Source organism: Melozone crissalis, unplaced genomic scaffold (genome assembly GCF_028551555.1).
Source record: "Melozone crissalis strain CALT ecotype California unplaced genomic scaffold, PUWL_Pcris_2 ptg000107l_1, whole genome shotgun sequence".
NCBI lineage: Eukaryota > Metazoa > Chordata > Aves > Passeriformes > Passerellidae > Melozone > Melozone crissalis.
The window spans coordinates 4,398,613-4,424,620 of record NW_026535884.1 but is presented as its reverse complement, the minus strand read 5'-3'; the positions used below and the strand labels follow the sequence as shown (position 1 = coordinate 4,424,620).

The following is a 26,008-nucleotide window of genomic DNA, read 5'->3' as shown; positions in this document are numbered from 1 at the left end:
TTTTATTTTACAAAAAAAAAATTATGAAGAATTTTTATTTCACAAAAAATAAAAATGTCAAAGGGGTGAGGGAAGTCTGAACAAAACCTTTGCAGTTTTCCCTTTTTGCAGAGAGGACAGGAGAGGTGCTGAGGGAATATTTGGCAGCCTCAGTGCTGAGGGTGCTGCTCAGGCAGTGAGAGCAGCACAAGAGCTTTGGTGAATAGCGAAATAGAGAATAAATAATAATAACTAGAGAATTCTTTAGTTACAGGCCTTCTCTTTCTCAAGGCCAAAACTTTACTCCTGGTTGTAAGTGTCAGTTTTTGCAGGGAGGACAGGAGAGGTGCTGAAGATCCTGCTCAGGCAGTGAGAGCAGCACAAGAACCTTGCAGAATAAATAAATAGAGAATAAATAATAAATAAATAGAAAATAAATAACAATAATTAGTGAATATCTATTTGCAGAGCTGCTCCTTCCCAAGGCCAGGCTTTACTCCTGGTTTTAGGTCTCAGTCCTGCCTGGAGCAAGGATTGCAGAGGGTTTGCACAAGGAAAGGATTTTGCAGGAAAATCCAGCACCTGCCAGCTCTGAGACCTTTTGTGGTCCAACCAGTTCCTCCCCATAAAAAAGGCAGGAAAAGGGGTTAGAGGAGCTGAAAACCAGCCTGAGGAACCTTTTACTTTTGTTGGAAATTATTATTTCTCCTTGCATCTCCTCAGTGATGCCATAGGCAGCTCCAGCCCTGTGGTGGTGGCAGAGCTGCAGCTCGTGCTGGGCTGTGTTTGCTGCCCCATGGACATCCCTGAGGGGTAAAAGGGTCACCCCTGAGTTGGTTCCTGTGCTGTTTTTCTGTCAGGCTCCTTCCTTGCTGGAGTTGGTGTTTTGCAGCATCAATAATGGATGGAGGCTGTGTGTGATGCCTCAGGATCGCTGCAGTGAGTGCTGAATCCACGTTAAACTCACTGGGACAGGGGACAGCAGGGTTGGCACTGAAAATCCAGGATGGGGGAGAAGTTTGGGGTTCTTAGGGACAGGCAGGGTGGCTGGGGGAGCTGCAGGGCTCCCAGCCCTCATCCCAATCCCTGTGGGATAAAAGGGATCTGTGAGAAACCAAGGGATCTGTGTGCATCAAAGGGATCTGTGTGCAGCCAGGGAATCTCTGTACATCCCAGGGATCTGTGTGCGGAAAAGGGATTTGTGTGAAACCAAGGGATCTGTGAGAAACCAAGGGATCCATGTACAACCCTCTGTGCAACCAAGGAATCTCTGTACAGCCAAGGGGTCTGTGTCCATAAAAGGGATCTGTGTGCATGAAAGGGATCTGTGTAAAACCAAGGGATTTGTCTAAAACCAAGGGATCAGTGTGCATAAAAGGGATCTGTGTAAAACCAAGGGATTTGTGTAAAACCAAGGGATCAGTGTGCATAAAAGGGATCTGTGTAAAACCAAGGGATTTGTGTAAAACCAAGGGATCAGTGTGCATAAAAGGGATCTGTGTAAAACCAAGGGATTTGTGTAAAACCAAGGGATCTGTGTGCATAGAATGGATTTGTGTGCATAAAAGGGATTCTGTGTGAAACCAAGGGGATCTGTGTGCATCAAAGGGATCTGTGTGCAGCCAGGGAATCCCTGTACATCCCAGGGATCTGTGTGCATAAAAAGGGATCTGTGTGCAGCCAAAGGTTCCCTGGGCAGCCAAGGGATCTGTGTGCATCAAAGGGATTTGTGAGCATAAAAGGGATCTGTGTGAAACCAAGGGATCTGTGTGCATGGAATGGATTTGTGTGCATAAAAGGGAATCCCTGTATAGCCAAGGGATCTGTGTGCATCAAAGGGATCCCTGTGCAGCCAAGGGATCTGTGTGCATAGAAAGGATTCTGTGTAAAACCAAGGGATCTGTGTGCATCAAAGGAATTTGTGTGCAACCAAGGGATCTGCGTGCAGCCCGGGAATCCCTGTACAGCCCAAGGATCTGTTTATAACCAAGGGATCCCTGTACAACCCTCTGTACAGCTAGGGGATCCCTGTACAACCAAGGGATCTGTGTGCATAAAAGGGATCTCTGTACAACCATCTGTGCAGCCAAGGGATCTGTGTGCATCAAAGGGTTCTGTGTGCAGCCCAGGAATCACAGCCGAGGGTCCCTGTACAACCCTCTGTACAGCCAGGGGATCTGTGTGCAGCCAAGCTCCCTGATTCCCTGAGCAGCTCACGGGAGCCCTTGCAGAGGGAGGAACCAGATTTAGAACTCGGCAGCTCGGGGGCTGCTCTGTTACCGTGGAGATGGGTGCAGCTGACAGCACCAGCAGCCAGCACCAGCATCCCTGCCCTGTGTGCTGTGCTGGCATCTCAGGGAGCCCAGGCCGGGCCCCAGCTGTGCTGGGTGTCCCCTGCATGAGGGACAGTCCCTCTGCTGCCCCACAGGTGTTCCCCTGGGGGACAGAGGTGGCAGGGGCTGCCCCAAGGAGCTGTGCTCACCTCTGTGCTGCCCCTGGCCTGGGGAGTTGGGCTTTGGGTGCAGGTGGGAGCTGCCGCAGCACTGAGGTGATGCAGGGGAGGTTCCTGAGGGAGGAAAGCAGGATAAGGCACATTAAACATCATTTTAGAGGCACATTAAACATCGTTTTAAAGGCACCACGTTGCCCATGTGCCCCCCAGCACTGCTGTTTGTTCTGCTGTGCAAGTGTTTAAACAATTTTATTTAGCTTTGGATGGAGTGGTTCCATCACTCTCCTGCACCCACCTCTCTTCACTTTATTGGCTTCACGTGTGCAGATCTTTTAGAGGAGAGAAAATTTTTAAAAGCCAAATGTTGGGGTCTTCTGAAAACAAGGATTCACATGTGCAGCTCTTCTAGAGTAGGAGAGGGGATTTAAAGGAGCCAAATGTGAGTCTTCTAAAAACAAGGCTTCACATGTGCAGCTCTTTTCTTTTAGGGCAGGAGAGGGGATTTAAAAAAGCCAAATGTGGGGTCTTTCCTTCTCAAAACAAGGCTTCACATGTGCAGCTCCTTTAGGACAGGGGTGGAAATTTAAGGGAGCCTAATGTGGGGTATTTTCTTCTGTAAAAAAGGCTTCACATGTGCAGGTCTTCTAGGGCAGAAGAGGAAATTTAAAGGAGCCAAGTATGGGGTCTTTCCTTCTGAAAACAAAGCTTCACAAGTGCATCTCTTAGAGCAGAAGAAATTTAAAGGAACCAAGTGTGGGATCTTCTGAAAAAAAGGCTTCACATGTGCAGCTCTTCTAGACCAGGAGAGGGAATTTTTAAAAAGCCAAATAATGGGTTTTTCTTCTCAAAACAAGGCTTCACATGTGCAGCTCTTCTGGAGCAGAAGAGGAAATTTAAAGAAGCCACATGTTGAGATCTTTTCTTCTGAAAACAAGGCTTCACATATACAGCTCTTTTAGGGCAGGAGAGGGGATTTTAAAAAGCCAAATGTGGGGTTTTTCTTCTCAAAACCAGGCTTCACACATGCAGCTCTTCTAGACCAGAAGAGGAAATTTAAAGTATCCTAATGTGGGTTCTCTCTTCTCAAAACCAGACTTCTGTACAGCACTTTTAGAGCAGGAGGGGAAATTTAAAGGAGCCAAATGTTGGGTTTTCCTTCTCCAAACAAGGGCTTTTACTCCCAGGAATCCAGAGTTGGGCAGAGCCCATTGTTGATCCCTGCACACCCTTGGAACGAGAGCGCTGTGGTGAAATCCCCCATGGGGAAGGGCACAGCAGGCAGGCAGCAGCCTGAGCTGTCCCTGCCGGTGGCACAGGCCATCCCTGAGCTGTCCCTGCCGGTGGCACAGGCCATCCCTGAGGTGTCTGAGGTGTCCCTGTCCCCACAGGCCACAGCCTGAGCTGTCCCTGCCGATGGCACAGGCCATCCCTGAGGTGTCCCTGTCCCCACAGGCCATCCCTGAGGTGTCCCTGCTGGTGGCACAGGCCATCCCTGAGGTGTCCCTGTCCCCACAGGCCATCCCTGAGGTGTCCTTGTCCCCACAGGCCATCCCTGAGGTGTCCCTGTCCCCACAGGCCGCAGCCTGAGCTGTCCCTGCTGGTGGCACAGGCCATCCCTGAGGTGTCCTTGTCCCCACAGGCCATCCCTGAGGTGTCCCTGTCCCCACAGGCCGCAGCCTGAGCTGTCCCTGCTGGTGGCACAGGCCATCCCTGAGGTGTCTGAGGTGTCCCTGTCCCCACAGGCCACAGCCTGAGCTGTCCCTGCCGGTGGCACAGGCCATCCCTGAGGTGTCCCTGTCCCCACAGGCCGCAGCCTGAGCTGTCCCTGCTGATGCCACAGGCCATCCCTGAGGTGTCCCTGTCCCCACAGGCCGCAGCCTGAGCTGTCCCTGCTGGTGGCACAGGCCATCCCTGAGCTGTCCCTGTCCCCACAGGCCGCAGCCTGAGCTGTCCCTGCTGGTGGCACAGGCCATCCCTGAGGTGTCCCTGTCCCCACAGGCCGCAGCCTGAGCTGTCCCTGCTGATGGCACAGGCCATCCCTGAGGTGTCCTTGTCCCCACAGGCAGCAGCCTGAGCTGTCCCTGCTGGTGGCACAGGCCATCCCTGAGGTGTCCCTGTCCCCACAGGCCATCCCTGAGGTGTCCTTGTCCCCACAGGCCGCAGCCTGAGCTGTCCCTGCCGGTGGCACAGGCCATCCCTGAGCTGTCCCTGTCCCCACAGGCCGCAGCCTACGCCTCGGAGGACGGCGTGCTGACCGAGGCCATGATGGACGCGCGCGTGGCCGACGCCGTGCGGCAGCACCGGCAGAAGATGGAGTGGCTGCAGACAGAAGGTGCAGAAGCAAACAGAGAGACTGCCAGGAACCCCCTGCCGCCCTTCCACCAAGGGACACCGGTGTGAGGAGCCTGCAGGATTCACCTGAGCACAGAAAAAAGGCAAAGGTTTGGTGGGGTGGCCGTGGAGAGCAGCCCGTGGCGCCAGGGAGGGGCTGCCCTGGGCCTCCAGTGCAAAAGCAGAAAGGCAAAATGGGTTCAAAAGGAAGAAATAACTGGATTTATTAAAGGAACCCTTGGTGAAACACCACTGGCTGTGTTGGTGTCTGTGGCCTGACCCCAAATCCTTCTGAGGTGTTTCTGCAATGTCCCAGCACCTGTGGGATTGTCCAAGCCTGACATTTGCATCGAATTCATTTAAATTTGCAAGGGTTTGTGCTCCCCCAGAGCCATTTCTCACCCTTTTATCCCCAAATCCTTCTGAGCTGTTTCTGCAGTGTCCCAGCACTTGTGGGAACCCAGGGATTGTCAAAACCTGACATTTGCATCCCATACATTTAAATTTGTAGGGTTTGTTCTCCAGCAGAGCCATTTCTCACCCTTTTATCCCCAAATCCTGCTCATGACACAGCTCCTTCCTCACTTGAGTTACCCTTCAAGATTAATTTTTTTCTTAGAAAAGTGGATTTGTGGGGGATTCACTGTTTAACACAAGTGGTCTGAGAGCATCCCCACATATTTTTCCCCCAAGTAAAATCACTTTTCTCCATGGAGAGATGACTTTGGGGCCCACAGATGCAGCATGGCCTGAAGAGAGAGATGAGTTTGTTTCTTTGCACTGCTCTTGCCACACAAATTTTCTGCTGCATTTCTGCACCAGCTGGGAGAATGTGCCATTGTCAGGGCCTGAACACGAGCCTGTCTTGATGAGATGACATTTGTTGTTCTGTGCATATGAGAGACAGGTTAGAAAACCTCCTGATTTTTTTTTTCTCTGTGTTTGAACTGGATCTGAACTCTGTGCTCTGCTCTGAGGCCTCTTGTGTAGCTACACAGCCCCAGCACGTTGGCCTGACCTAAATCTGTGCCCTTGCTGAGCTCTGCTCACACAGGAGCTGCCACCAGCCCCACTTTGGCCATGCTGAGCTGCTCCTGGCCCTTTTCCTGAATTTCCTCTGCTTTTCCTGCTTTTCCTGCCCTTCCAGGCATTGGGCTTGAGAGGCTCAGGCTCCTCTCTGCAGGCACCCAGAATTGAACAAAATTGAAATATTTTCTTTTAAAATCAGGGAGTTTTTCCTTTAAAATCAGTGAAATATTTTCCTTTAAAATCAGTTTTGGATCTCAGAGCTTCCCTGTTTCCCCAGCCAGCAGAAGCCAAAAATCTGTCCCAAAATGTGGAGGAATCTCCCATCCCTTCCTCAGGGCTCTCCCCACACCTTCCCAGCCTTTTTGCATCTCCTCCTGCCCAAAAAATGGGGAATTGCTGCTCTGGGGTGCCCACCTTGTCCATGCTGAGCTGTTCCTGGCACTTTTCCTGAAATTCCTCTGCTTTTCCTGCTTTTCCTGCCCTTCCAGGCATTGGGCTTGAGAGGCTCAGGCTCCTCTCTGCAGACAGCTTGCACCCACAATTGAACAGTGAAATATTTTCCTTTAAAATCAGGGATTTTTCCTTTAAAATCAGTGACATATTTTCCTTAAAAATCAGTTTTGGATCTCAGAGCTTCCCTGTTTTCCCAGCCAGCAGGAGCCAAAAATGTCCCAGAATGTGAGGGAATCCCCCAGCCCTTCCTCAGGGCTCTCCCCACACCTTCCCAGCCTTTTTTCGTCTCCTCCTGCCCAAAAATCTGGGGAATTGCTGCTCCCAGAGGGAATTACTGACTTCAGAGGGTTGGGGAAATAAAAACCACTCAGATGCAAAACATGCAAAAAACTATTTTACTGACAAACAGCAAAGGATGGGCTTGGTTCCAGGAGCTGGACTGGTTCTCTATGGTACAAACATCTTGAAAGGGAAGGAATGGCTGAAATACACTCACTTGTTGACCCAAAATAAATCACAGTGTGCTTTTTTCTATTGCCTCGCCCAGCCCAAGCTCTCTGCACCTTCAGCTGCTCCTCCAGCACAGCCCTGGCTGAAATCTGCCTGTGCAAGTTGTATTTCATAAAAATAAAAGTAAAAATTCGCCATTATTGCTTTTCAACCACAGTAGAGATGGTTCTGTGATGGACCCAGAGCAGAGCTGGGTCTCTCTGGTGCAGTCTGGGCTGTGCCTCTCCCTGCCTGATGCATGCAGAGGTGCTTTGGGTGCAGGAAAAAGGAAAATAAGGATGGAAATGAGGGCAGGCAGCACTGCAGGCTCTGTGCTGGTGCTCCAGGAGTGAAAATCCTCCCCAGGGGAGAGCAGGGAGTGCCAGGAGGGGCTGGGAGCCCCTGGGGAACAGAAATGGGGGTGCCAGAGGGGGCACAGAGTGACACAGACAGAGCTCAGGACACACGGACACACAGCAGGGCCCCTCAGCCCAGCCGGGGTGGGCAGCTCCTCCTGGCTCTGCCACTTCTGCCCTCTCCTCCTCTTCCTCTCTTCTTCTTCCTCTCCTCTGCTTCCCTTTCCTCTTCTTCCTCTCCTTTACTTCATCTCCTCTTCTTTCTCTCTTCTTCCTCTCCTCTTCTTCCCTCTCTGCTTCCTCGCCTTCCTCTCCTCTCCATCCCTTTCCTCTTCTTCCTCTCATCTTCCCTTCCTCTTCTTCCCTCTCCTCTGCTTCCTTCTCCTTCCTCTTCTTCCTCTTCTCTTCTTCTCCTCTGCTTCCCTCTGTTTCCCTCTCTGCTTCCTCTCCTTCCTCTCTCCTTCCTCTCCTCTGCCCTCTCATCTTCTTCCTCTCCTTTACTTCATCTCCTCTTCTTCCTCACTTCTTCCTCTCCTCTTCTTTCTCTCCTCTGCTTCATCTCCTCTCTTTCCCTCTCCTCTGCTTCCTTCTCCTCTTCTTCCCCTCCTTTCATTCCTCTCCTCCCTTCTCCTCTCCTTCCTCTTCTTCCTCTCCTCTTCTTCTCCGCTTCCTTTTCCTCTGCTTCCCTCTCTGCTTCCTCTTGTCTTCCTCTCCTCTGCTTCCCTCTCCTCTTCTTCTTCTCCTCTTCTTCCTCTCCTTTAATTCCTCTCCTTTGCTTCCTTCTCCTCTCCTTCCTCTTCTTCCTTCTCTGCTTCCCTCTCTTCTTCTTCCTCTCCTCTGCTTCCCTTTCCTCTTCTTTTTCTCCTCTGCTTCCTCTCCTTTACTTCATCTCCTCTCCTCTCCTCTCCTTCCCTCTTGCCATATTTTTTTCAAAATCTCTTTTTATACTACAGGAACATTTTCATTATGTAGAAAATCTTTCCCCCCCCCGCTTCCAGATCCTCAAATTTTTATGGAATTTTGCCATGGATCAGCCAGATCAACCCTAACAGGTATGAGCCATCACTTCACCATTTCCACCTGCCTAATTTTTAACATTTCTGCCTAAATTTTTAATATTTCTGCTTAAATTTTAAATATTTCAACCAAGCTCAGCTTCTAGAGCCAGGCTTTACATTCAGTCTGAGTTTAATCAGTGGAAAATTTGATTTAAAGTGCTTTTTTCTCCCCTTTTTTTTTTACATAACCAGTCCCAGGGGCTCAATATTTTCTCCTTATCCCAATGGAATTTTCTCCCCTACAAAATGCTGTCCCCACTTGGTGATAACTGCTCAAGGAAAAGTCATTCCTTAGATCCTAAGGAATTTTGGACATGACAGCCAGGAATGACAGACAGACAGACAGACAGACACAAATATGGACCAGGCAATTATTGAGGTCCAGAAAAAACCTGGGGCTCCAAGACAAGAGGCACTAGGGAATAGCAAAAGTGGGGATGGCAGAAAAATGGGAATATTTGGGCCTGTAATTAACAGAACTGGGCATAGGAAATTTAAAAATGACCCCAAAACACAGAAAGTGAAGCAGGGAGGAAGAGCAGGAGTTGGGGTGTCCCTTTTGCTTCCACCAAACAGCAGGAGGCCACTGAAAATGTCATGGAATCCATGGGAAAAAAAAGATTTTTCTGGGAGTTTCATGGAATCCGTGGAAAAAATAAATGAGATTTTTCTCAGCATCCTTTAGTTATGGGTTTTTCCCCTTTTTCTGCACCACCCCACTGGATACAAAAAGATGAAATAGGGGGAAATATTGAGGGAAGTATTGAGGGTTCTCAGATTCTGGGGATGGAATTTCCCTCTTATCCCTGCTCACAAATCCCAGGATAAAACACCCCAAAACCCCCCAGCTCCTGCTGGCCCTACAGGAGGTTTTGGGGTGAGGACACTGCCCTCAGAGCCCTGATCCCAAAAGATCAGACCTCAAAACCCACCCAGGAGCAGCACCACAAAACCACTTTGGAGCTTCCTCACACTTGGGGTCGACTCTGGGGACATTTGGGGTGTTTGGGGAGGAGTTTGGTCTGGGTGTTTGTGGATTTGGGGTTTTGGTCTGGGTGTCTGTGTGTCCCCAAAGCCCAGCCCCATAAGAAACGGGTGCAGCAGGAGTGAGGCTGCTCAGGGACCCCTCTTGCTGCTTTTTGGGGTGTTTGAACCAGATTTTTGGGGTGTTTTAACCAGGCTGACCCTGCTCAGGACCCCCTCTGTGCTGCCCTCTGGGGTTTTTGGGGTTTTGAGGTTTTTGGGGTGTTTTAACCAGGCTCACCCTGCCCAGGGCTCCCTCTGTGCTGAGTTTTTGGGGTTTTGGGGTGTTTTAATCAGATTTTTGGGGTGTTTTAACCAGGCTCACCTTACAAGAGGCTGCTCAGGAACCCCTCTTGCTGGTCTCTGGGGTTTTGGGGTTTTTGGGGTGTTTTAACCAGGGTCACCCTGCAGGAAGAGGGGCAGAGCAGCTCCTTTTTTCCCACCTCCAAAGGTGACACCATCAAAAGTGCCACCACCAAAGGTGCCACTACCCAAAGTGCCACCAAAGGTGCCACCTCCAAAGGTGCCACCACTAAAGGGGTGCTTAAGGCAGGTTCAGAGGGCAGCAATGCAAACACAAAGCCCTGACCCATTCCCCAGCCCTTCCTTCCCACACAGCAATTCCAGAACATGAACCAAAGCAATAAAAACCCCAAAAACCCCAAAAAGGGAACACTGTGAAACCTGTGAACCAAAGCAAAATAAAACTCCAAAAAACCCCAAAAAGAGGACACTGTGCCTTCCCCCATCCAAACCTGTGAAACCAAAAACCCCAAAAAGGGGACACTGTGAAACCTGTGAACCAAAACAAAATAAAACCCCAAAAAGGGGACACTGTGCCTTCCCCCATCCAAACCTGTGACCAGCCAGGCCCTTTGTAGCCACGGGAGGCTCAGAGCAGCCAAAGGAACAAAGAAATGTTGTGGGGCTGGAGCTCCTGGAGGAGACACTTTGCATCTTCTTGCTGCTGTCCCACCTCCATCCCCTCGGCCACCACTGCCAGCAGGATGAGCAGGACAGCCAGGACAATGAGATGAGGGTTGAAATTATAATGCAAATCTCTTTTTTGTTGTTGTTGTTCTTGTCTGCTTTTTTTTTTTTTTACATATTTACACCAGTCTGACAATAAAACGAGGACCACAGTGCAAAGCCTGGGCTGCAGAGCGCCCAGCGCCGGCTCTGGTTGTGCATGGTGGCGCGTCCGCCCGGGGCCATCCCGGCAAAATCGCGGCAAAATCGCGGCAAAATCGCGGCAATCCGAGTGCCCGGCCGGCCTGGGGGCGCTGCAGGGGCCGTCCCGTGAGGAAGAGGAGTCCCTGGAGTGCGGTTCCCTCACAGGTGCCGCGGGCTGGGGTGCCCGTTGTGGTAGAGCTTCTGTTTGATGTGCACCATGTTCCCCGTGGGCTCCTCGTACTGCCGCGGGTGGCGCTTGCGCAGCTCCTTCAGCTTACACAGCCTGGGCAGCCACCACCAGGGCGTGTCTGCAACGAGGGGGGACAGCAGGGTCAGGGTCTGTCACCCCCCAGGGCTATGGGTGTCCCCAAAGCTCTGTGTGTGTCCCCAAAGCTCTGTGCCCCCAAAGCTCTGTGTGACCCCAGCAGAGCTCCTTGTCTGCAACGAGGGACAGCAGGGTCAGGGTCTGTCACCCCCCAGGGCTATGGGTGTCCCCAAAGCTCTGTGTGTGTCCCCAAAGCTCTGTGCCCCCAAAGCTCTGTGTGACCCCAGCAGAGCTCCTTGTCTGCAACGAGGGACAGCAGGGTCAGGGTCTGTCACCCCCCAGGGCTATGGGTGTCCCCAAAGCTCTGTGTGTGTCCCCCAAAAGCTCTGTGTCCCCAGCAGAGCTCCTTGTCTGCAAGGCAGGGGGACAGCAGGGTCAGGATCTGTCACCCACCAGGGCTATGGATGTCCCCCCAGGGCTGTGTCCCCAAAGCTCTGTGTCCCCAGCAGAGCTCCTTGACTGCAACAGGGGACACCAGGATCAGGCTCTGTCACCAGGGCTGTGTCCCCAGAGCTCTGGATGTGTCCCCAGGGCTCTTTGTGTCCCCAGGGCTGTGTGGGTGTCCCCCCAGGGCTGTGTCCCCAAGGCTCTGTGTGTGTCAACACCAGTGCTTGCTGTCCCCAGGTCTCATTGTCCCCAGGGCTCTGTGTGTGTCCCCAAAGCTCTGGGTGTGCCCCACAGAGCTCCTTGTCTGCAAGTCAGGGGACAACAGGGTCAGGCTCTGTCACCCACCAGGGCTCTGTCCCCAGGATTCTGTGTCCCCAGGGCTCTCTGTGTGTCCCCATGTCCCCAGCCCAGCTCCCTGTCCCCAGGATTCTGTGTCCCCAGGGCTCTCTGTGTGTCCCCATGTCCCCAGCCCAGCTCCCTGTCCCCAGGATTCTGTGTCCCCAGGGCTCTCTGTGTGTCCCCATGTCCCCAGCCCAGCTCCCTGTCCCCAGGATTCTGTGTCCCCAGGGCTCTGTGTCCCCATGTCCCCAGCCCAGCTCCCTGTCCCCATGCCAGCACACCCAGGACAGCTCTGGTGCTTCTCCTCTCTCCTCCTGGCACCCCCAGGGTCACCCTCCAAGCTTGAGAATTCACTCTACACCTTGACTAAAGGACAAGTTTATATTTTCTAATATTTATACTAATTAATACTTTATAATAATTAGTATTTTCTATATTAGATAATATTTATAATTATTGAAAAGGTATTATAAGTAATATTTTATCTCTCATTTTATAGTAATAATTTGTAATAATATTTATACTAATTGCTAATTTATAATTTATATTTCATACTTATATATAACATATAATACATAATATATCATATATGTTATATGTTATATGTTATATGTTATATGTTATATGTTATATAATATATAATATACAATATATATAAAACGTAAGATATACTATATAATATATAGTGTTATATATTATACATATTAAATATATTTTAATACATAGCAATACTTTGTAATAATATTTATAATAATTCATAATTTATAGTAATGTATATTTTATTTTCTATATACTATTTTATATTAATAATTCCTAATATTTAATATTTATAATAAATATAGTAATTAATACTAGTTTCAAATACTAAATCATTACTAAATATAAAATATGAAATTCATTACTAAAAATAAAAAATACGAAGTGCTTACTAAATATAAAATACTAAATTAATTGCTAAAATTTAAAAAATATTAAATCATTACTAAAAATAAAATACAAAATTAATTACTAAAAATAAATACTAAATTAGTTACTAAAAATAGAATATGAAATTAACTACTACAAATAAAAAATACTAAATAATTACTAAAAATATACTACTAAATAATACTACTAAATCACTAAAAATAAACCACTAAATAAACTACTAAAACAAACTACTAAATAATTACTAAAAATAAAACCATATGAAATAATTACTAAAAAATAAATTACTACATTAATTACTAAAAATAAATACGAAATGAATTACTAAAAATTACAAATACAAAATAATTACTAAAAATAAACCACTAAATGAATTACTAAAAATAAAAACTCCCTTCAGTAGGGGCAGGTGAGCCCAGCTCAAGGAGAGCTCCTGGCAGCCCTGCTCTGATCCCTGATGAAATTCAGGAGTCCCAGCCCCAGAATTGCTCCTCAAAGCTGAAACCTCCCAGGAAAATCAGAATCCCAGCTCAGAAACTTCTCCTGGAGCCTGCTGGGGTTTGGGAAGATTAATGGGAAATTAATTTCATTTTTATCTGAGTTTTTAGAAAGAGACTCCACGTTTCTCATTAGAATTTCTTATGGGCCTGCAGATAAATCTTCCTGCTGCTCCTTCCCTGAGCTGGGCTCAGCAGCACCATCAGTCAGGGGCTGGAGAAATGGAGATTTTTGGGCACTTTGGGAGGGAATTTCCAGTCATTCCCTCATTTTCCTGTTGTTTTTATCTCTTTCAAATGTGGAAATCCACGGGCTGAGGGGGGAATGGGGCAGTGGAGGCTCTGAAGGGTCTGCTGGGCCTTCCCGGGGTTAATTCAGGATTTTACTGCTCCAAACCAAACTGTGCTCAAGGGTTTTGGTTTTGGTGGCACAAGTGAATAAAAACCTCCCCACATCTGGCCAGGGGTGAGGGGTGGGAAGGGATGGAAATGGGAATAATGGAAATGGAAATAATGGAAATAATGGAAATAATGGAAATGGGAACGGGAATAATGGAGGAGGAAAAGGAGAAGAGGAGGAGGAGGAAGAAGAGGATGAAGAGGAGGAGGAGGAAGAGGAGAAGGTGAAGATAATGAAGATGAGAAGGAAGATGATGAGGAACATGAGGAAGGAGAAAAGGAAGAGGAGAAGATGATGAGGAGGAAGATGATGAAGATGAGGAGAAAGATTATGAAGCTGATGAAGATGAGAAGATGATGAAGATGGTGCAGATGATGAGTAAGAGAAGATGATGAAGATGAGGAAGATGAGAAGATATGAAGATGATGAAGATGATTATGAAGATGAGGAAGATGAGGAGGAGGAAGAGGAGAAGAAGAGGAGAACATGAGGAGGAAGATGAGAGGAGGATGAAGATGAGAAGATTATGAAGATAGTGAAGATGAGAAGATGGTGAAGAAGACGAGGATGAGGAGGAGAAGATGATGAAGATGATGAAGAACATGAGGATGAGGAGGAGAAGATGATGAAGATGATGAAGATGAGGACAAGGAGGAGGAAGATGAGAAGATGATGAAAAGAGATGATGATGAAGATGAAGATGATGAAGATAGTGAAGATGAGAACATGGTGAAGAAGACGAGGATGAGGAGGAGAAGATGATGAGGAAGAGGAAGATGTTGAAGATGAGGACAAGGAGGAGGAAGATGAGAAGATGAGGACGATGAGGACGATGAGAAGATGATGAGGAAGAGGAAGATGATGAAGATGAGGACAAGGAGGAGGAAGATGAGAAGATAATGAAGATGGGAAGATAATGAAGATTAAGACGATGAAGATAGTGAAGATGAGAAGATGGTGAAGAAGACGAGGATGAGGAGGAGAAGATGATGAGGAAGAGGGAGATGATGAAGATGAGGACAAGGAGGAGGAAGATGAGAAGATGACGAAGATGAGGACAATGAGGAAGAGGAGAAGATTAGGATGAGGAGGAAGATGAAGATGATGAAGATGACGTACCGTATCGGCGGCTGGCGCGCCAGGCGCGCACGGCGTAGTGCAGGACGCCGTCCATCCACACCAGGAACCAGCTGATGCAGAAGCCCAGCAGCAGCCCCAGCATGAGGTCGATCTCCTGCTTGGTCACATTGTCGGTCACAAAGTAATTCTCCGACGAGTCCACCACCGACTGGTCCCCGTCGTACGGGATCACGTAGTGCACGTGGTGCCTGGGCAAAAACGGGGGGAAAACGGCAAAAATCTGTGAAAATTCTTATTCTGGTTTTTATCCCACCTTCCCCAGCAGCAGAAGGGCTGCCTTGGCGCTTTGTGCCAGCAGAGAGGAAAGCATGAAAAAGGAGGGAAAGCACAATGTATGGGATCACATAGTGCACGTGGTGCCTGCCAGAAATGGGGCAGAAAGGGGAAAAAATCAGTGGAAATTCTTATTTTGGTTCTTCTCCCTGTTATTCCCACCATCCCCAGCAGCAGAAGGGCTGCCCTGGTTTTCTGTGCTGCTGGCAACAGAAAGGAAATCATGAAAAGGAGGGAAAGCACAAAAATCCCTTAGCCTAGGCCTTTTCTCTTTATTGACTATAATGGCAATATTATTGTTATTGTTATTATTATTAATAATTTCTGATTTAAATAAAACAAACAAACACAATCCACAAAAAACCCAAACAACAACAAAAAAAGAAACCTAAAAAAAACAACAACAAAAAAACTCCTCAGAACTATCCCTGCCCAGGTGGGCACAGGTGGCACTGCCCCTGCCCAGCAGTGACCACACACCCATCCAGGTGATGGTCCAGCTCCACCAGCACAGCCCTGGCACCCCCAGTGCCCTCAGTTCGGGCAGTGCCAGCCATGCCCAGTGTCCCCAGTGCCCATTCCTGTGTCCCTGTCACACAGAGCACACCGAGGCAGTCCCCGAGGCCTCTGAATATTCATGAGGCTCAGGTTGCTCCGTAATCACGCCTGAGAAACGTCCAAATATTGACACAAACAAAACTGCGCTCCAGGAACCTTCCCAAAACAGCCCCGATCCCTGCCGTGCCCCTGGCCGACTCCAGGGTGGCACCAGCCCCCATTGTCACCGGGAAAGGGGAGGGACAGGGGTGGCAGCTCTGGTGGCAGCTCTGCTCCCGGTGCTGCCCAGTTGGGAACTGGGATTGTCCCTCCTCGGGCACTGGGAAAGCCGGGCAGGGGCTGCAGGGGGGAGAGGGGACCCCAAAAGGAATGAGAGGGGTGCCATGGGCACAGGCAAGCACTTCCCGTGTGCCACTGTCCCCAAATCCCTGCACACACATGTCCCATGTCCCCAAATCCCCGCACACACATGTCCCATGTCCCCAAACCCCTGCACACATGTCCCACTGTCCCCAAATCCCTGCACACACATCTCCCACTGTCCCCAAATCCCCGTGGCAGAGGTGCCACTCGTGCCCCGGGCTCTCCTTGTGATTATTTACAAGAGAAGGAGGAACCAAACAATTCCTGAGGGCAATTCCTGGGCAGCTCCAGCTGCTGCCAGGTCACCCTGTGCCACCTCCTGTCCTCAGCTGTGCCCACCCTCGGGGGACCCAAGGAGCTGTGCCCACCTTTAGGGTACCCCAAAATACCCCGAGCTGTGCCCACGTTTAGGATATTCCAAAATTCCCTGAGCTGTGCCCACCCTGGCTGTGCTGGAACTTTCACAGGGGACAGAAATTGAGGGGCCGAAATTGCAGGGACAGAAATCCCGGGGACAGAAATTGAGGGACAGAAATTGAGGGACAGAAATCGGGGGACAGAAATGACAGGGACAGAAATCCCAGGGACAGAAATTGAGGGACAGAAATCCCAGCCCGGCGGGGCTGGCTCTGCTCTCCGGCTAGGGTGACAGACAAACAGACAGACAGACACACAGACGGTCCGTGTGTCCGCCCGGTGTCCCCAGGCCCGGCTGTGCCACACGGGAGGCTCGGGCTCTGTCCCCAGCGCTATTGTCCCCTACGGTGACCTTGGGTGAGCGCCACCAGCGCCGCTGCTGCTGCAGCCACAGCACGGAGAGACAGCGGGGCTGGGACACGGGGACAGCGACAGGGACAGGGAGGGGACGGGGATAGGGACAGGGACGGGGATGGGGATGGGGACGGGCACGGGGGAGAGGGGCAGGGACAGGGACAAGGATGGGGACAGTGATGAGGATGGGGACAGCGATGGGGACAGGGACGGGGATGGGGGACAAGGATGAGGATGAGGACAGGGACAGCAACAAGAATGGGGGACAAGGATGGGGACAGGGATAGGGACAGGGATGGGAATGGCAGTGGGGGACAGGGATAGCGATGGGGACGGGGACACGGATGGGAACAGCGACAGGGGCGGGGACAGGGACAGCGACACGGATGGGGACAAGGATGGGGACAGGGACGGAGATGGGGGCACGGACAGGCACAGTGACAGCGACGGGGACGGGGAGGCGCCGATGCTCGGGCTCAGCCCCGCTCCCCCGGCAGGTGACAGTGACAGTGACATCACGGCGCAGCTCCCGCCGCCGCAGCTGCCACATCCCGGCCGGAGCGGCCCTCGCCGGGTTCGGGGCTGATCCGGGCGGGGCTGGGGGAGCGGAGCCCCCCGAGCCTCCCTGACCGAGCCCGGGGCTGTTCGAGCCGGTCCCAGCACGGGCACGGGGCCCGGAACGGGGCTGGGAGCCTGGCACAGGGTTGGCACAGCCTGAGGTTTGGAGAGCATGGCACAGGGTTGGCACAACCTGGCACAGGGATTTTGGAGAGGCTGGCACAGGGGTTGGGACAGCCTGGGGTTTGGAAAGCATGGCACAGTGTTTGGAGAGCATGGCACAGAGTTGGCACAACGTGGCACGGGGATTTTGGAGAGGCTGGCACAGATATTTGGGAGAGCCTGTAGCCTCCACACGCTGGCGTGGACAGTGCCAAGCTGCCCCAGGGATCAGCTCCAGCAGCCACATCCCTGCAGGGAGCGTGGCTGTCACCCCCGGCTGTCACCTGTGGCTGTCACCCCTGGATGCCACCCCTTCCTGAGCCAGGTGTGCCCCAGGAGCTGTCCCTGTCCCCCCAGCCCAGCCCAGCTCCCCTTCCCCAGCCCTGGGGGCTCCCCCATGCCCTGGGGGCGCTGCCAGCTCTGCTCCTCCTTTTTCTGCTGCTCTGCGGAGGGAAAACCCGGCCCAGACTGGTGGTGACACCTCACCTGCTCAGGTGACACATTTGTCACCTCTCAGAGCCCGGGGGAACTCCCAGCTCAGCAGGGACCAGAGGTTGCCCAGCCCAGGCTCACTCAGGCTGCAAACAGAGGCTCAAACCACCCCAAAAAACTGCAAATAGAGTTTCAAACCACCCCAAAAAAACTGCAAATTTGGGCCCCAGGGCAGCTGCAGGCAGCCCCAGCTTCCCCAGGCCAGCTCTGCTCAGAGATACAAAAAGAAATCACCAAAATCCTGCAAGGAATAAAACAAAATGCAAATCACCACCCATAATCTTTGGGTGACCACCAACTGCAAACGGGATCTTTGATAAAGTTGTGTCATCCTGTTGTAGTTTTGTTCATATTAATGGAGTAAGCTTAGAGTTAGGGTTGTCATTCTAGGGTTATCATTTTAGGGTTATCATTTATAGGGTTATCATTTAAATTGCTAATTTAGAATCCTGCAGCTGTGTTAACCTCCCCATCAAACAATCATAGCAAAGCACAGGTGCCACAGTGCCACCAGGATATTTTCTGAACAATCCCTTTTGCCAGGATATTTTTCTCCTGAGGAGCTGAGAAGCCTCAGAGGAAAAGAAAAACAATGATTATCTGCTGCTGTGAGATGCAACAGGTGCAACTTTGATTGGTCTCATGTGGTTGTTTTTAATTAATGGCCAATCACAGTCAGCTGTATCAGACTCTGGTCAGTCACAAGATTTTATTATCATTCCTTTCTATTCCTTTCAAGCCTTCTGATGAAATCCTTTCTTCTATTCTTTTAGTATAGTTTTAATCTATAATTTTCTTTTAATATAACATATTTCATAAATATGATGTATCATATAATATTTATTATATATTATATTAAAAGAAAATTATTTGTTATTTTATATATTTATATTTATTATATATTATATATTTTATAAGCACATAAATATTTAATATATGGATATATATAATAAAATATAAATATATAAAATAACAAATCAGCCTTCTGAAACATGGAGTCAAGATTCTCATCTCTCCCCTCATCCTGGGACCCCTGAGAACACCAACACAGCACAGCTCCCTCCTGGCTCCCACAGACCTCAAAAGCACCTCCCAAAAATCCCTCCTGGCATGAACTGAGAGCAAACAGCCCCTTAAAAACACTACAAAAATAATGTTAATGCTTAAAACCACTGCAAAAATAAATGATGTACAGCCCTTCCTGTGCCCATCCTGCTGGGCCAGGGAGTGCCCCTGGGTGAGCCCAGAGCCCCCAGGCCGTGGGCACAGCCTGGGCACAGCCTGGGCACAGCTGGTGCTGCTGCCTGCCAGCACCCCAGGGACCAACAGCAAATCCCGGGCACAGGGACAGGGGACACCCAAAGGGGAGCTGGGACCTGGCAGAGCCATCCCAGTGCCAGGAGATTGGGGATCCAGGCTGGGGATGGAGCCAGGACAGCCTGGCAGGGCTCAGCTCCCCTTCCCAGCAGAGTTTTCCCAGCTGGGGATGCCCTCCCAGTCCCTGGCACAGCTGGCACACAGCCCCAGCCCCTCCTGGGGGCACTGCCAGGGCCTGGACCCACACCCAGCCTGGCCGCAGGACAGTCTCACCCTGAGGATGGAAACAACCAGGAGAGGAGGGCAGACATTTCTGCCTGAGTTATTGGCTCTGCCTGGCACTGTGACCCAGGCTGGGGCACAGGGAGATCATGAATTGCAGCAGCTCAGCCCAGCACATCCATCTCCATCCATCCACCCATCCCAATTCCTCCTTCCCTCCCACTTCTGCCACATTTCCTGGCGTTCCCCATCCCAATTCCTCCTTCCCTCCCACTTCTGCCACATTTCCTGATGTTCCCCATCCCCTCCTGCCCCACACCGAGCTGCAGCTCCCTCCTCCTGCCAGGACTCCCCCTGGTTTTCGGAAAATTCAGTTTCTTTCTCTTCATCCAGCCCAGCCTGGGAGCTGCTCCTGGCACAGGGCTGGGCTCAGGGCTCCTGGGCAGATACCAGAGGGCACAGTCTGGAAACCAGAGGGCTCCAAACGCTGCCAGGGGGGCAGCAGGGCAGGATAAAGAGGTGGCACAGCCCAGGGAGGGTTTGGGATCTCCTGGTGCTGCAGGGCAAAGCAGGACAAAGCTCAGTACAGGGTGGCACAGCCCAGAGAGGATTTGAGATCTCCTGGTGCTGCCAGGGGGGCAGGAGGGCAGGAAAAAGCTCAGCACAAGGTGGCCGAGCCCAGGCAGGTGTTTGGGATCTCCAGGGGGACAGCAGGGCAGGAAAAAGTAGTGGCAAAGCCCAGAGGGAAGTTTGGGATCTCCTGGTGGTGCCAGGAGGGCAGCAGGGCAGGACAGGGCTCAGGATGAGGTGGCACAGCCCAGAGAGGGTTTGGGACCTCCTGGTCCTGCAGGGCAGAGCTCAGGATGAGGTGGAACAGCCCAGAGAAGGGTTTGGGATCTCCTGCTGAGGGAGGAGCAGCTCCCAGCCAGCTCTCAGAGCCTCCTGAGCTGCCTCTCCTGGCAGCTGCTCCCACACACCTGAAGCAAAGGATGAACTTTGATTTTTGCCTCCTCTCCCACCCAGTCTCGGCAGTTTGGGAGGGTTTTTGTGCCCTCTCCAGGAAATGAGCCCGTGCTGGTTGTGGGCAGTGCCAGGGCCGGGTTATCTGCCCCAGGAGCAGCTCTGCAGGCACAGAGGGGGCTCAGAGGGTGACCCTGGCACCTCCCCAGCCCTGGGGACACCCAGAGAGCCCTGGCACTGCTCTGCCACCCCAAACATCCCAGCAGCTCCTTCCCACCAGCACTGAAACCAGCCGGGACCGGTAACAGAAAAACTGGCGGGAGAAACAGAGGAAACCTCTCAAATCTAGGGAAAAACATCAAGAAAAATAATTTAAAAACAGCTCAGAAAAAGCAAATCCTTGTCAAAACCAAGGGGGAGACACTCTGGAAGTTTTTTGCCTTTGAAATTGCGAGGAGGAGCCCCAGGAGCTGAGGGCGCTGCCACATCCCAGGCCTGCTCCTGGGCCTCAGCAGAGTCCAGAGCAGCGTGAGGAATAATCCCACAGAACAGGGCAAAATTCACCTCCCCATATTTATATTTTTTTATAATTCTGGGCCTGAACAGAGTCCAGAGCAGCATGAGGAACAATCCCACAGAGCAGGACATAATTCACCTCCCCATATATATATTTTTTATATTCTGGGCCTAAACAGACTCCAGAGCAGCACCAGGAACAGTCCCACAGAGAAGGCCAAAATTCACCTCCCCATATTTATATTTTTATAATTCTGGGCCTGAACAGAGTCCAGAGCAGCATGAGGAACAATCCCACAGAGCAGGACAAAATTCACCTCCCCATATATATTTTTTTATAATTCTGGGCCTGAACAGAGTCCAGAGCAGCACCAGGAACAGCCCCTCAGAGAAGGCCAAACTTCACCTCCCTATTATTTATATTTTATAATTCTGTTAATCCCTGGGCCTGAAGAGACTCCAGAGCAGCGTGAGGAGCAGTCCCTCAGAGCAGAACAAAATTCAACTCCCCATTATATATATATTTATAATTCTGTTCAGTCCTGGGCCTGAACAGACTCCAGAGCAGCACCAGGAACTACAGGAACTACAACCAGTCCTACAGAGAAGGTCAAAATTCACCTCCCCATATATATATTTTTTTTATAATTCTGGGCCTGAGCAGAGTCCAGAACAGCACCAGGAACAGTTCCATAGAACAGGGTGGAATTCACCTTCCCATATCTATTTTTTTTATAATTCTGTTCATCCCTGGGCCTGAACAGACTCCAGAGCAGCGTGAGGAGCAGTGCCACAGAGCAGGACAAAATTCACCTCCCCAGTATTTATTTATATTTTATAATTCTGTTCAGTCATGGGCCTGAACAGAGTCCAGAGGAGCATGAGGAACAGTCCCACAGAGCAGGGTGGAATTCACCTCCCCAGTATTTATATTTTAGAATTCTGGGCCTGAACAGAGTCCAGAGCAGCACCAGGACCAGTCCCACACAGAAGGCCAAAATTCACCTCCCATATATATTTTTTTCATAATTTTGCTCAGCCCTAGGCCTGAGCAGAGTCCAGAGCAGCACCAGAAGCAGTCCCACAGAGAAGGACAAAATTCACCTCCCCACATATATATATATTTATAATTCTGTTTAGCCCTGGGCCTGAGCAGCCTCCGAGCAGGCAGATCCCAGTTCCCAGCCGAGCACTCCAGGGATGGATAAGGCCCAGAGATGCTGTTTGGGAGGATGAGGAAGGTATTTGTCCAGACATAAAGTTGTGCACAGCAGAAGCAGCACTCCTGAAGCACAGCCCGGCCTCCTCAGCGTGCTGTCTCCAGCAGGAAAAGCCACAGGGGATGAAAATCCGACCAAAGATTGATTGCAAAGCCTCCAAGTGACTGTCCTAGGCAGCCACATCCCAGCCTGGACAGGGATTCTCTCATTTCTCCATTCCATTTCTGAGCCACAAAACCGGCACCAACTGCAACACCCAGACCACAAACAGGCTGGGGAACCACAAAAGCCACAATGACAAACGCTTAAATCAAAGTTTCTCACTCCCCCAGGGCTCCCAAATGCCTGTACACAAAGGAAAACGCACTCAGAGCCCACGGAAAACTCTTCTTCCAGAAAAAACAAAACACAAATTAAAAACCAACAACAAACAGCACCCCCTCCCCTCACCCTGCTCATGCAGGAGCCGCTGGGGAAGGCGAGGCACGGCCAGGATGCAGAAATGGTGGCACAGCTGCCACCGTGTCCCCGTCACCTCGTCCCCAGGTGGGCAGGGCGGGCACGGGGGATGCTCTGCAGGCAGAACTCACCTTCCACAGTTGCAGTGACAAACTCGGTCCTCCCCTCGGAGGTGCGGTAGGATGTAATTGTGGAATCTGTCCAGCAAGGCGTTCATGTCCATCAAGCAAGCTATTGCCTGTAAGAGCCCACAAGCGAGGCACGGGGTCAGCGCTGGGCGCTGGGGTAAAACATCCACTCCAGTTCGATTGCCGGGCACCGAAGCAGCCATCGGGAGAAGATGTGCGTGTGGAGGGACACACGGACACACACGGAGGTGCTCGGGCTCGAGGACAGCGCGGGGGGAAGGTGGAGAGGAGGCGGGGGGGCGGCGGTGCTGATGGAGAGGAGGAGGAAGAGGTGGGGGGGGGGGGGGACACACCACGGATGGGGAGGGGAGATAAGCAAAAAATCTCTTACCATAACGATAGAGGCGCCCAGGATCATGAAAATCATGGTGTTTGCATTCATGGACATCAAGAGGGAACGGCCAGCGGTGGGGTCCGTGCGCCCGCAGCCCGCGGAGCGGCGGCCGCGCTATTCCGCAGCGCCGAGCGCGGGGCGCATCGCGCTCGCTGCCCGCACGCTGCGGTGCGGCGGGGGGCGGCGGGGCGGCGCGGAGCCCCCCGCGCACACCGCGCACCGAGCGCTCCCCCGTGCCGGGGACGCCGCGGGCTCCCGCGCCCTGCCCGCGTTATTATTTTGTAATTCTAAAGGTGGATGTGATAGGTAAAAAAAAAAAAAAAAAATTAAAAAATATTAAAAAATATTTTTAAAAAAAATTAAAAATAAAAATAATAATAATAATTCTGGTCCCGGGCTCCCCCCGGCCGCGGTGGCGGCGGGTGCGCGGCTCCGGGAGCGGGCACACGCCGGTGCAAGCACAGCCTTCATGCAGCAACTGGGAAGCGAGGCAGCCAAAGCCGGGGTGGGGGGGAGAGGCTGGGGGAGGAGGAGGCAGGCTGCAAAAAAATCACCCACTCCGGGGGAGCCTCATCGCATCCTCCCCGCCGACCCTCCCCAAAATCATCCCCGCTGCCGAGCGCTGCTAAATAAAAATCGGCGATAAAAAAATAAAATAAAATAAAATACCCCAGCCCCCAAATCACCGCGCCCACCCTCACCACCTCAAACCCAAAAAATAAAAAAAATTCAGCCCCACAAGCCCTCCCGGCTCGGGGCTGCGCTGTCCCCGCGGGCAGCCCCCGGGCCGGCCCCGCTCGGGGGAGGGATGCGGGATGCAGGGAGGGATGCGGGATGCAGCGAGGGGGAAGATGCGCCCAAGGCAGCGCCGGCCGCCCCCTCCCCACCCCGGGCATTTACCTACGTGGGGAGGCGCTGCTCCGGGAGCGGCTCATGGCGAGCGGCGGCTCCAGCTCTGCGGGCCGGCCCTGCGGGGCTCCCCCCGCCCCGCAGCCGCACGCCGAGCCCCGGCAGCGGCGCTTGGCCGCGTTTCCAGAGCCACACGCCATCCTCACCCCGCCCTTCCTCCGCCCGGGGTCGGCCCCGGCCCCCTTTGCCCCTCCGGGACCCCTCCCCGGGCTCTCGCCGCCCGGGGGTCCGCGCTCGGAGCGGGGCGGGCCGGGGGTGCGAGCCCCGCGTTCCCCCGCGCTGCCCCCGGAGCCTCCTCCGCCCGCACCGAGCGCGGGCACCGAGTACAGATCGCGGGCACCGAGAGGGGATCGAGGGCACGGAATGGGGATCGCTGGCACCGAGCGGGGAGCGCGGGCACCGACCAGGGGTCGCGGGCACCGAGCAGGGAGCGTTGGCACCGAGCGGGGGTCGTGGGCACGGAATGGGGATCGCTGGTACCGAGCGGGAATCACGGGCACCGAGCAGGGGTCGCGGGCACCGAGCGAGGATCATGGGCACGGAGCGGGGATCACGGGCACCGAGCAGGGATCGCTGGCACCGATCGAGGGTCGCGGAGTTGTCACGGGCACCGAGCGGGGGTCGCGGGGTTGTCACGGGCACCGAGCGGGGGTCGCGGCCCCGCGGGTTCAAGGGAGGCAGCGGAGCCGCCCGGAGCGGGGAGCAAATCCCAGCCCGGCTGGAAACGCTCCCTCGGAAAATCCTCCCTGGGAAAATCCTCCCTCGCTTGGGCCCCCCGAAAGGCCGGGCTGGGGCGGAGGGACCCCGGCAGGGCTGGGACACCAAGAGCTTTGTCCCCTCTCTGTCCCTAAGGGCGAGGGTCCGTTTGTTCCACACCGTGCTATCGGTCTGTCCGGCTTAGGAGCTGCTGGGGAAAAATGGAAAGAAAAGAAAAAGAAAAGAGAAGTGACCAGGCGGTAACTTTTTGCTTGTTTGGTTGTTGTTCCTTTCACAGCGAACGGGGCGAGGTGGAGGGAGCAGCACGTGGGGAATGGGCGGCAGCTCAGCTCGGTGTCCTGCAGAGCCTCCCCTCATCCCCACCTTCCTCACGGTTTCTCCTTGCCAGAATCCAGGTGTTCCCTTCTTTTGGGGCTTCTCAGAGTGACCGAAGCAGAGTTTGCTGCTGCTGGGTTTTGCATTTTTGCAAATTTGTTTCCCTCCTGCTCCTCAGGCCACAATCAGCCTTCTTATGTAATGACTGGTGTTATATAAACTCCATTCTTCAAGGAACAGTCATTAACCTACTACTGGGTATTGAAAATACCAAAATACTGTCACACAATTAAAATCACTAAATGGTGTCCTCAAATTAGAGCACATATTGCATTGCAGATTTTTTTAAAATTTTTTTTTTAAATTAAACCACACACATGAAACATTTGACAAGCCAGGCTCTTCATGCAAAGGAGCAGCAGGGCAGGGAAGGCACCTCTTGCTTTATCCTGTCCTGAGCTCAGAAGTGGATTCTGCCATGGAAATGCAGAGCTCAGGGAGGAGGCAGCTGGTTACTCTGCCTGCTGTAGGAAACAAAAGCATTTCTAAAGTCACAGCTGAATAAAACAAGATGAGGAACACTTTGAGGACAAGTCTCAGGGAGTTTTGTTGAGCTAAAGTTTTTCCAGCCCTCCCACAAGCCAGGCTGGGTCAGTCTCAGCTGGGCTCAGGGGCTGAGATTTTGTCATTGGCTCGGGTAAAGCCATTTCCCTCCGTGCGCTTCTGGAGCAAAAGCCACCCAAAATCCCTGTTGTGGTTGGTCCTGGTTGCTGGGGATCCCAAACATCCCCGTCCTGATCAATCCTGGCTGCTGGGGATCCCAAAAATCCCTGTTGTGGTCAGTCCTGGCTGCTGAGATCCCAAATGTCCCTGTCCTGATCAATCCTGCCTTCTGAGAGATCCCAAAAATCCTGATAAATCCTGGCTGCTGGGGATCCCAAACATCCCCGACAGGTGACAAACTCCAGCCTGGTCCTGGCCCAAGTGTCACCAGCTGTGAGCCAGGGACATTCACACCCGAGCAAAGACTCTCTAATGGGTGAGCTGCCCCCACAATGGGTTTGTTAAACTCCTTCCTGACCACAATGGGTTTGTTAAACTCGTTTCTAATTAACAATTAGCAGCACCCCCACCCTGCCTGTGGCTCCTGCTCGGCCCCAAGCTGTCACCACCACCCTCACCCCGAGGGGTGCACAGGTCCCAGATCTGATGCAGTGACCCATGGGGAGATGGGACAGGAAAACAAACTCTGGAAACCTCATCACAACTGCTGCTCCCCATTCCCTTGCAGAATTCCCGCTTTAAGTGTCTTTAAC

General features: G+C 52.0%; 2 protein-coding genes and 1 long non-coding RNA gene across 5 annotated transcripts in view; 1 reads left to right on the top strand and 2 right to left on the bottom strand.

Annotated features, from left to right (window-relative positions):
- Positions 1 to 5,052, top strand: part of ATAD3A (ATPase family AAA domain containing 3A) — a 32,348-nt gene extending 27,296 nt beyond the window's left edge. Inside the window, exon 16 of the mRNA XM_054291909.1 lies at positions 4,652 to 5,052. Coding sequence (XP_054147884.1) covers positions 4,652 to 4,831 — 180 coding nt within the window. The 3' untranslated portion in view covers positions 4,832 to 5,052. The remainder of the gene's footprint in view (positions 1 to 4,651) is intronic.
- A 4,461-nt stretch (positions 5,053 to 9,513) lies between these two features.
- Positions 9,514 to 10,237, bottom strand: LOC128947748 (uncharacterized). The gene is made up of 3 exons (XR_008484055.1): positions 10,027 to 10,237; positions 9,644 to 9,925; positions 9,514 to 9,613 (listed from the first exon to the last, which is right to left on the bottom strand). It is a non-coding gene; the product is annotated as an uncharacterized LOC128947748 (long non-coding RNA).
- An 11-nt stretch (positions 10,238 to 10,248) lies between these two features.
- On the bottom strand, positions 10,249 to 23,749 carry TMEM240 (transmembrane protein 240). 3 transcript variants are annotated; one of them, XM_054292176.1, is made up of 4 exons: positions 23,652 to 23,749; positions 22,361 to 22,467; positions 14,338 to 14,546; positions 10,249 to 10,651 (listed from the first exon to the last, which is right to left on the bottom strand). In XM_054292176.1, the coding sequence occupies exons 2-4, from the start codon at positions 22,450 to 22,452 to the stop codon at positions 10,503 to 10,505; spliced, it is 450 nt and encodes a 149-aa protein (XP_054148151.1). In that variant the 5' UTR covers positions 22,453 to 22,467; positions 23,652 to 23,749; the 3' UTR covers positions 10,249 to 10,502. The 3 variants fall into 3 exon arrangements, with proteins under 3 accessions (XP_054148151.1, XP_054148150.1, XP_054148149.1); XM_054292175.1 differs by lacking the exon at positions 23,652 to 23,749 and adding an exon at positions 22,749 to 22,900; XM_054292174.1 differs by lacking the exon at positions 23,652 to 23,749 and having other exon boundaries at positions 22,361 to 22,637.
- Between the last annotated feature and the right edge of the window lie 2,259 nt (positions 23,750 to 26,008).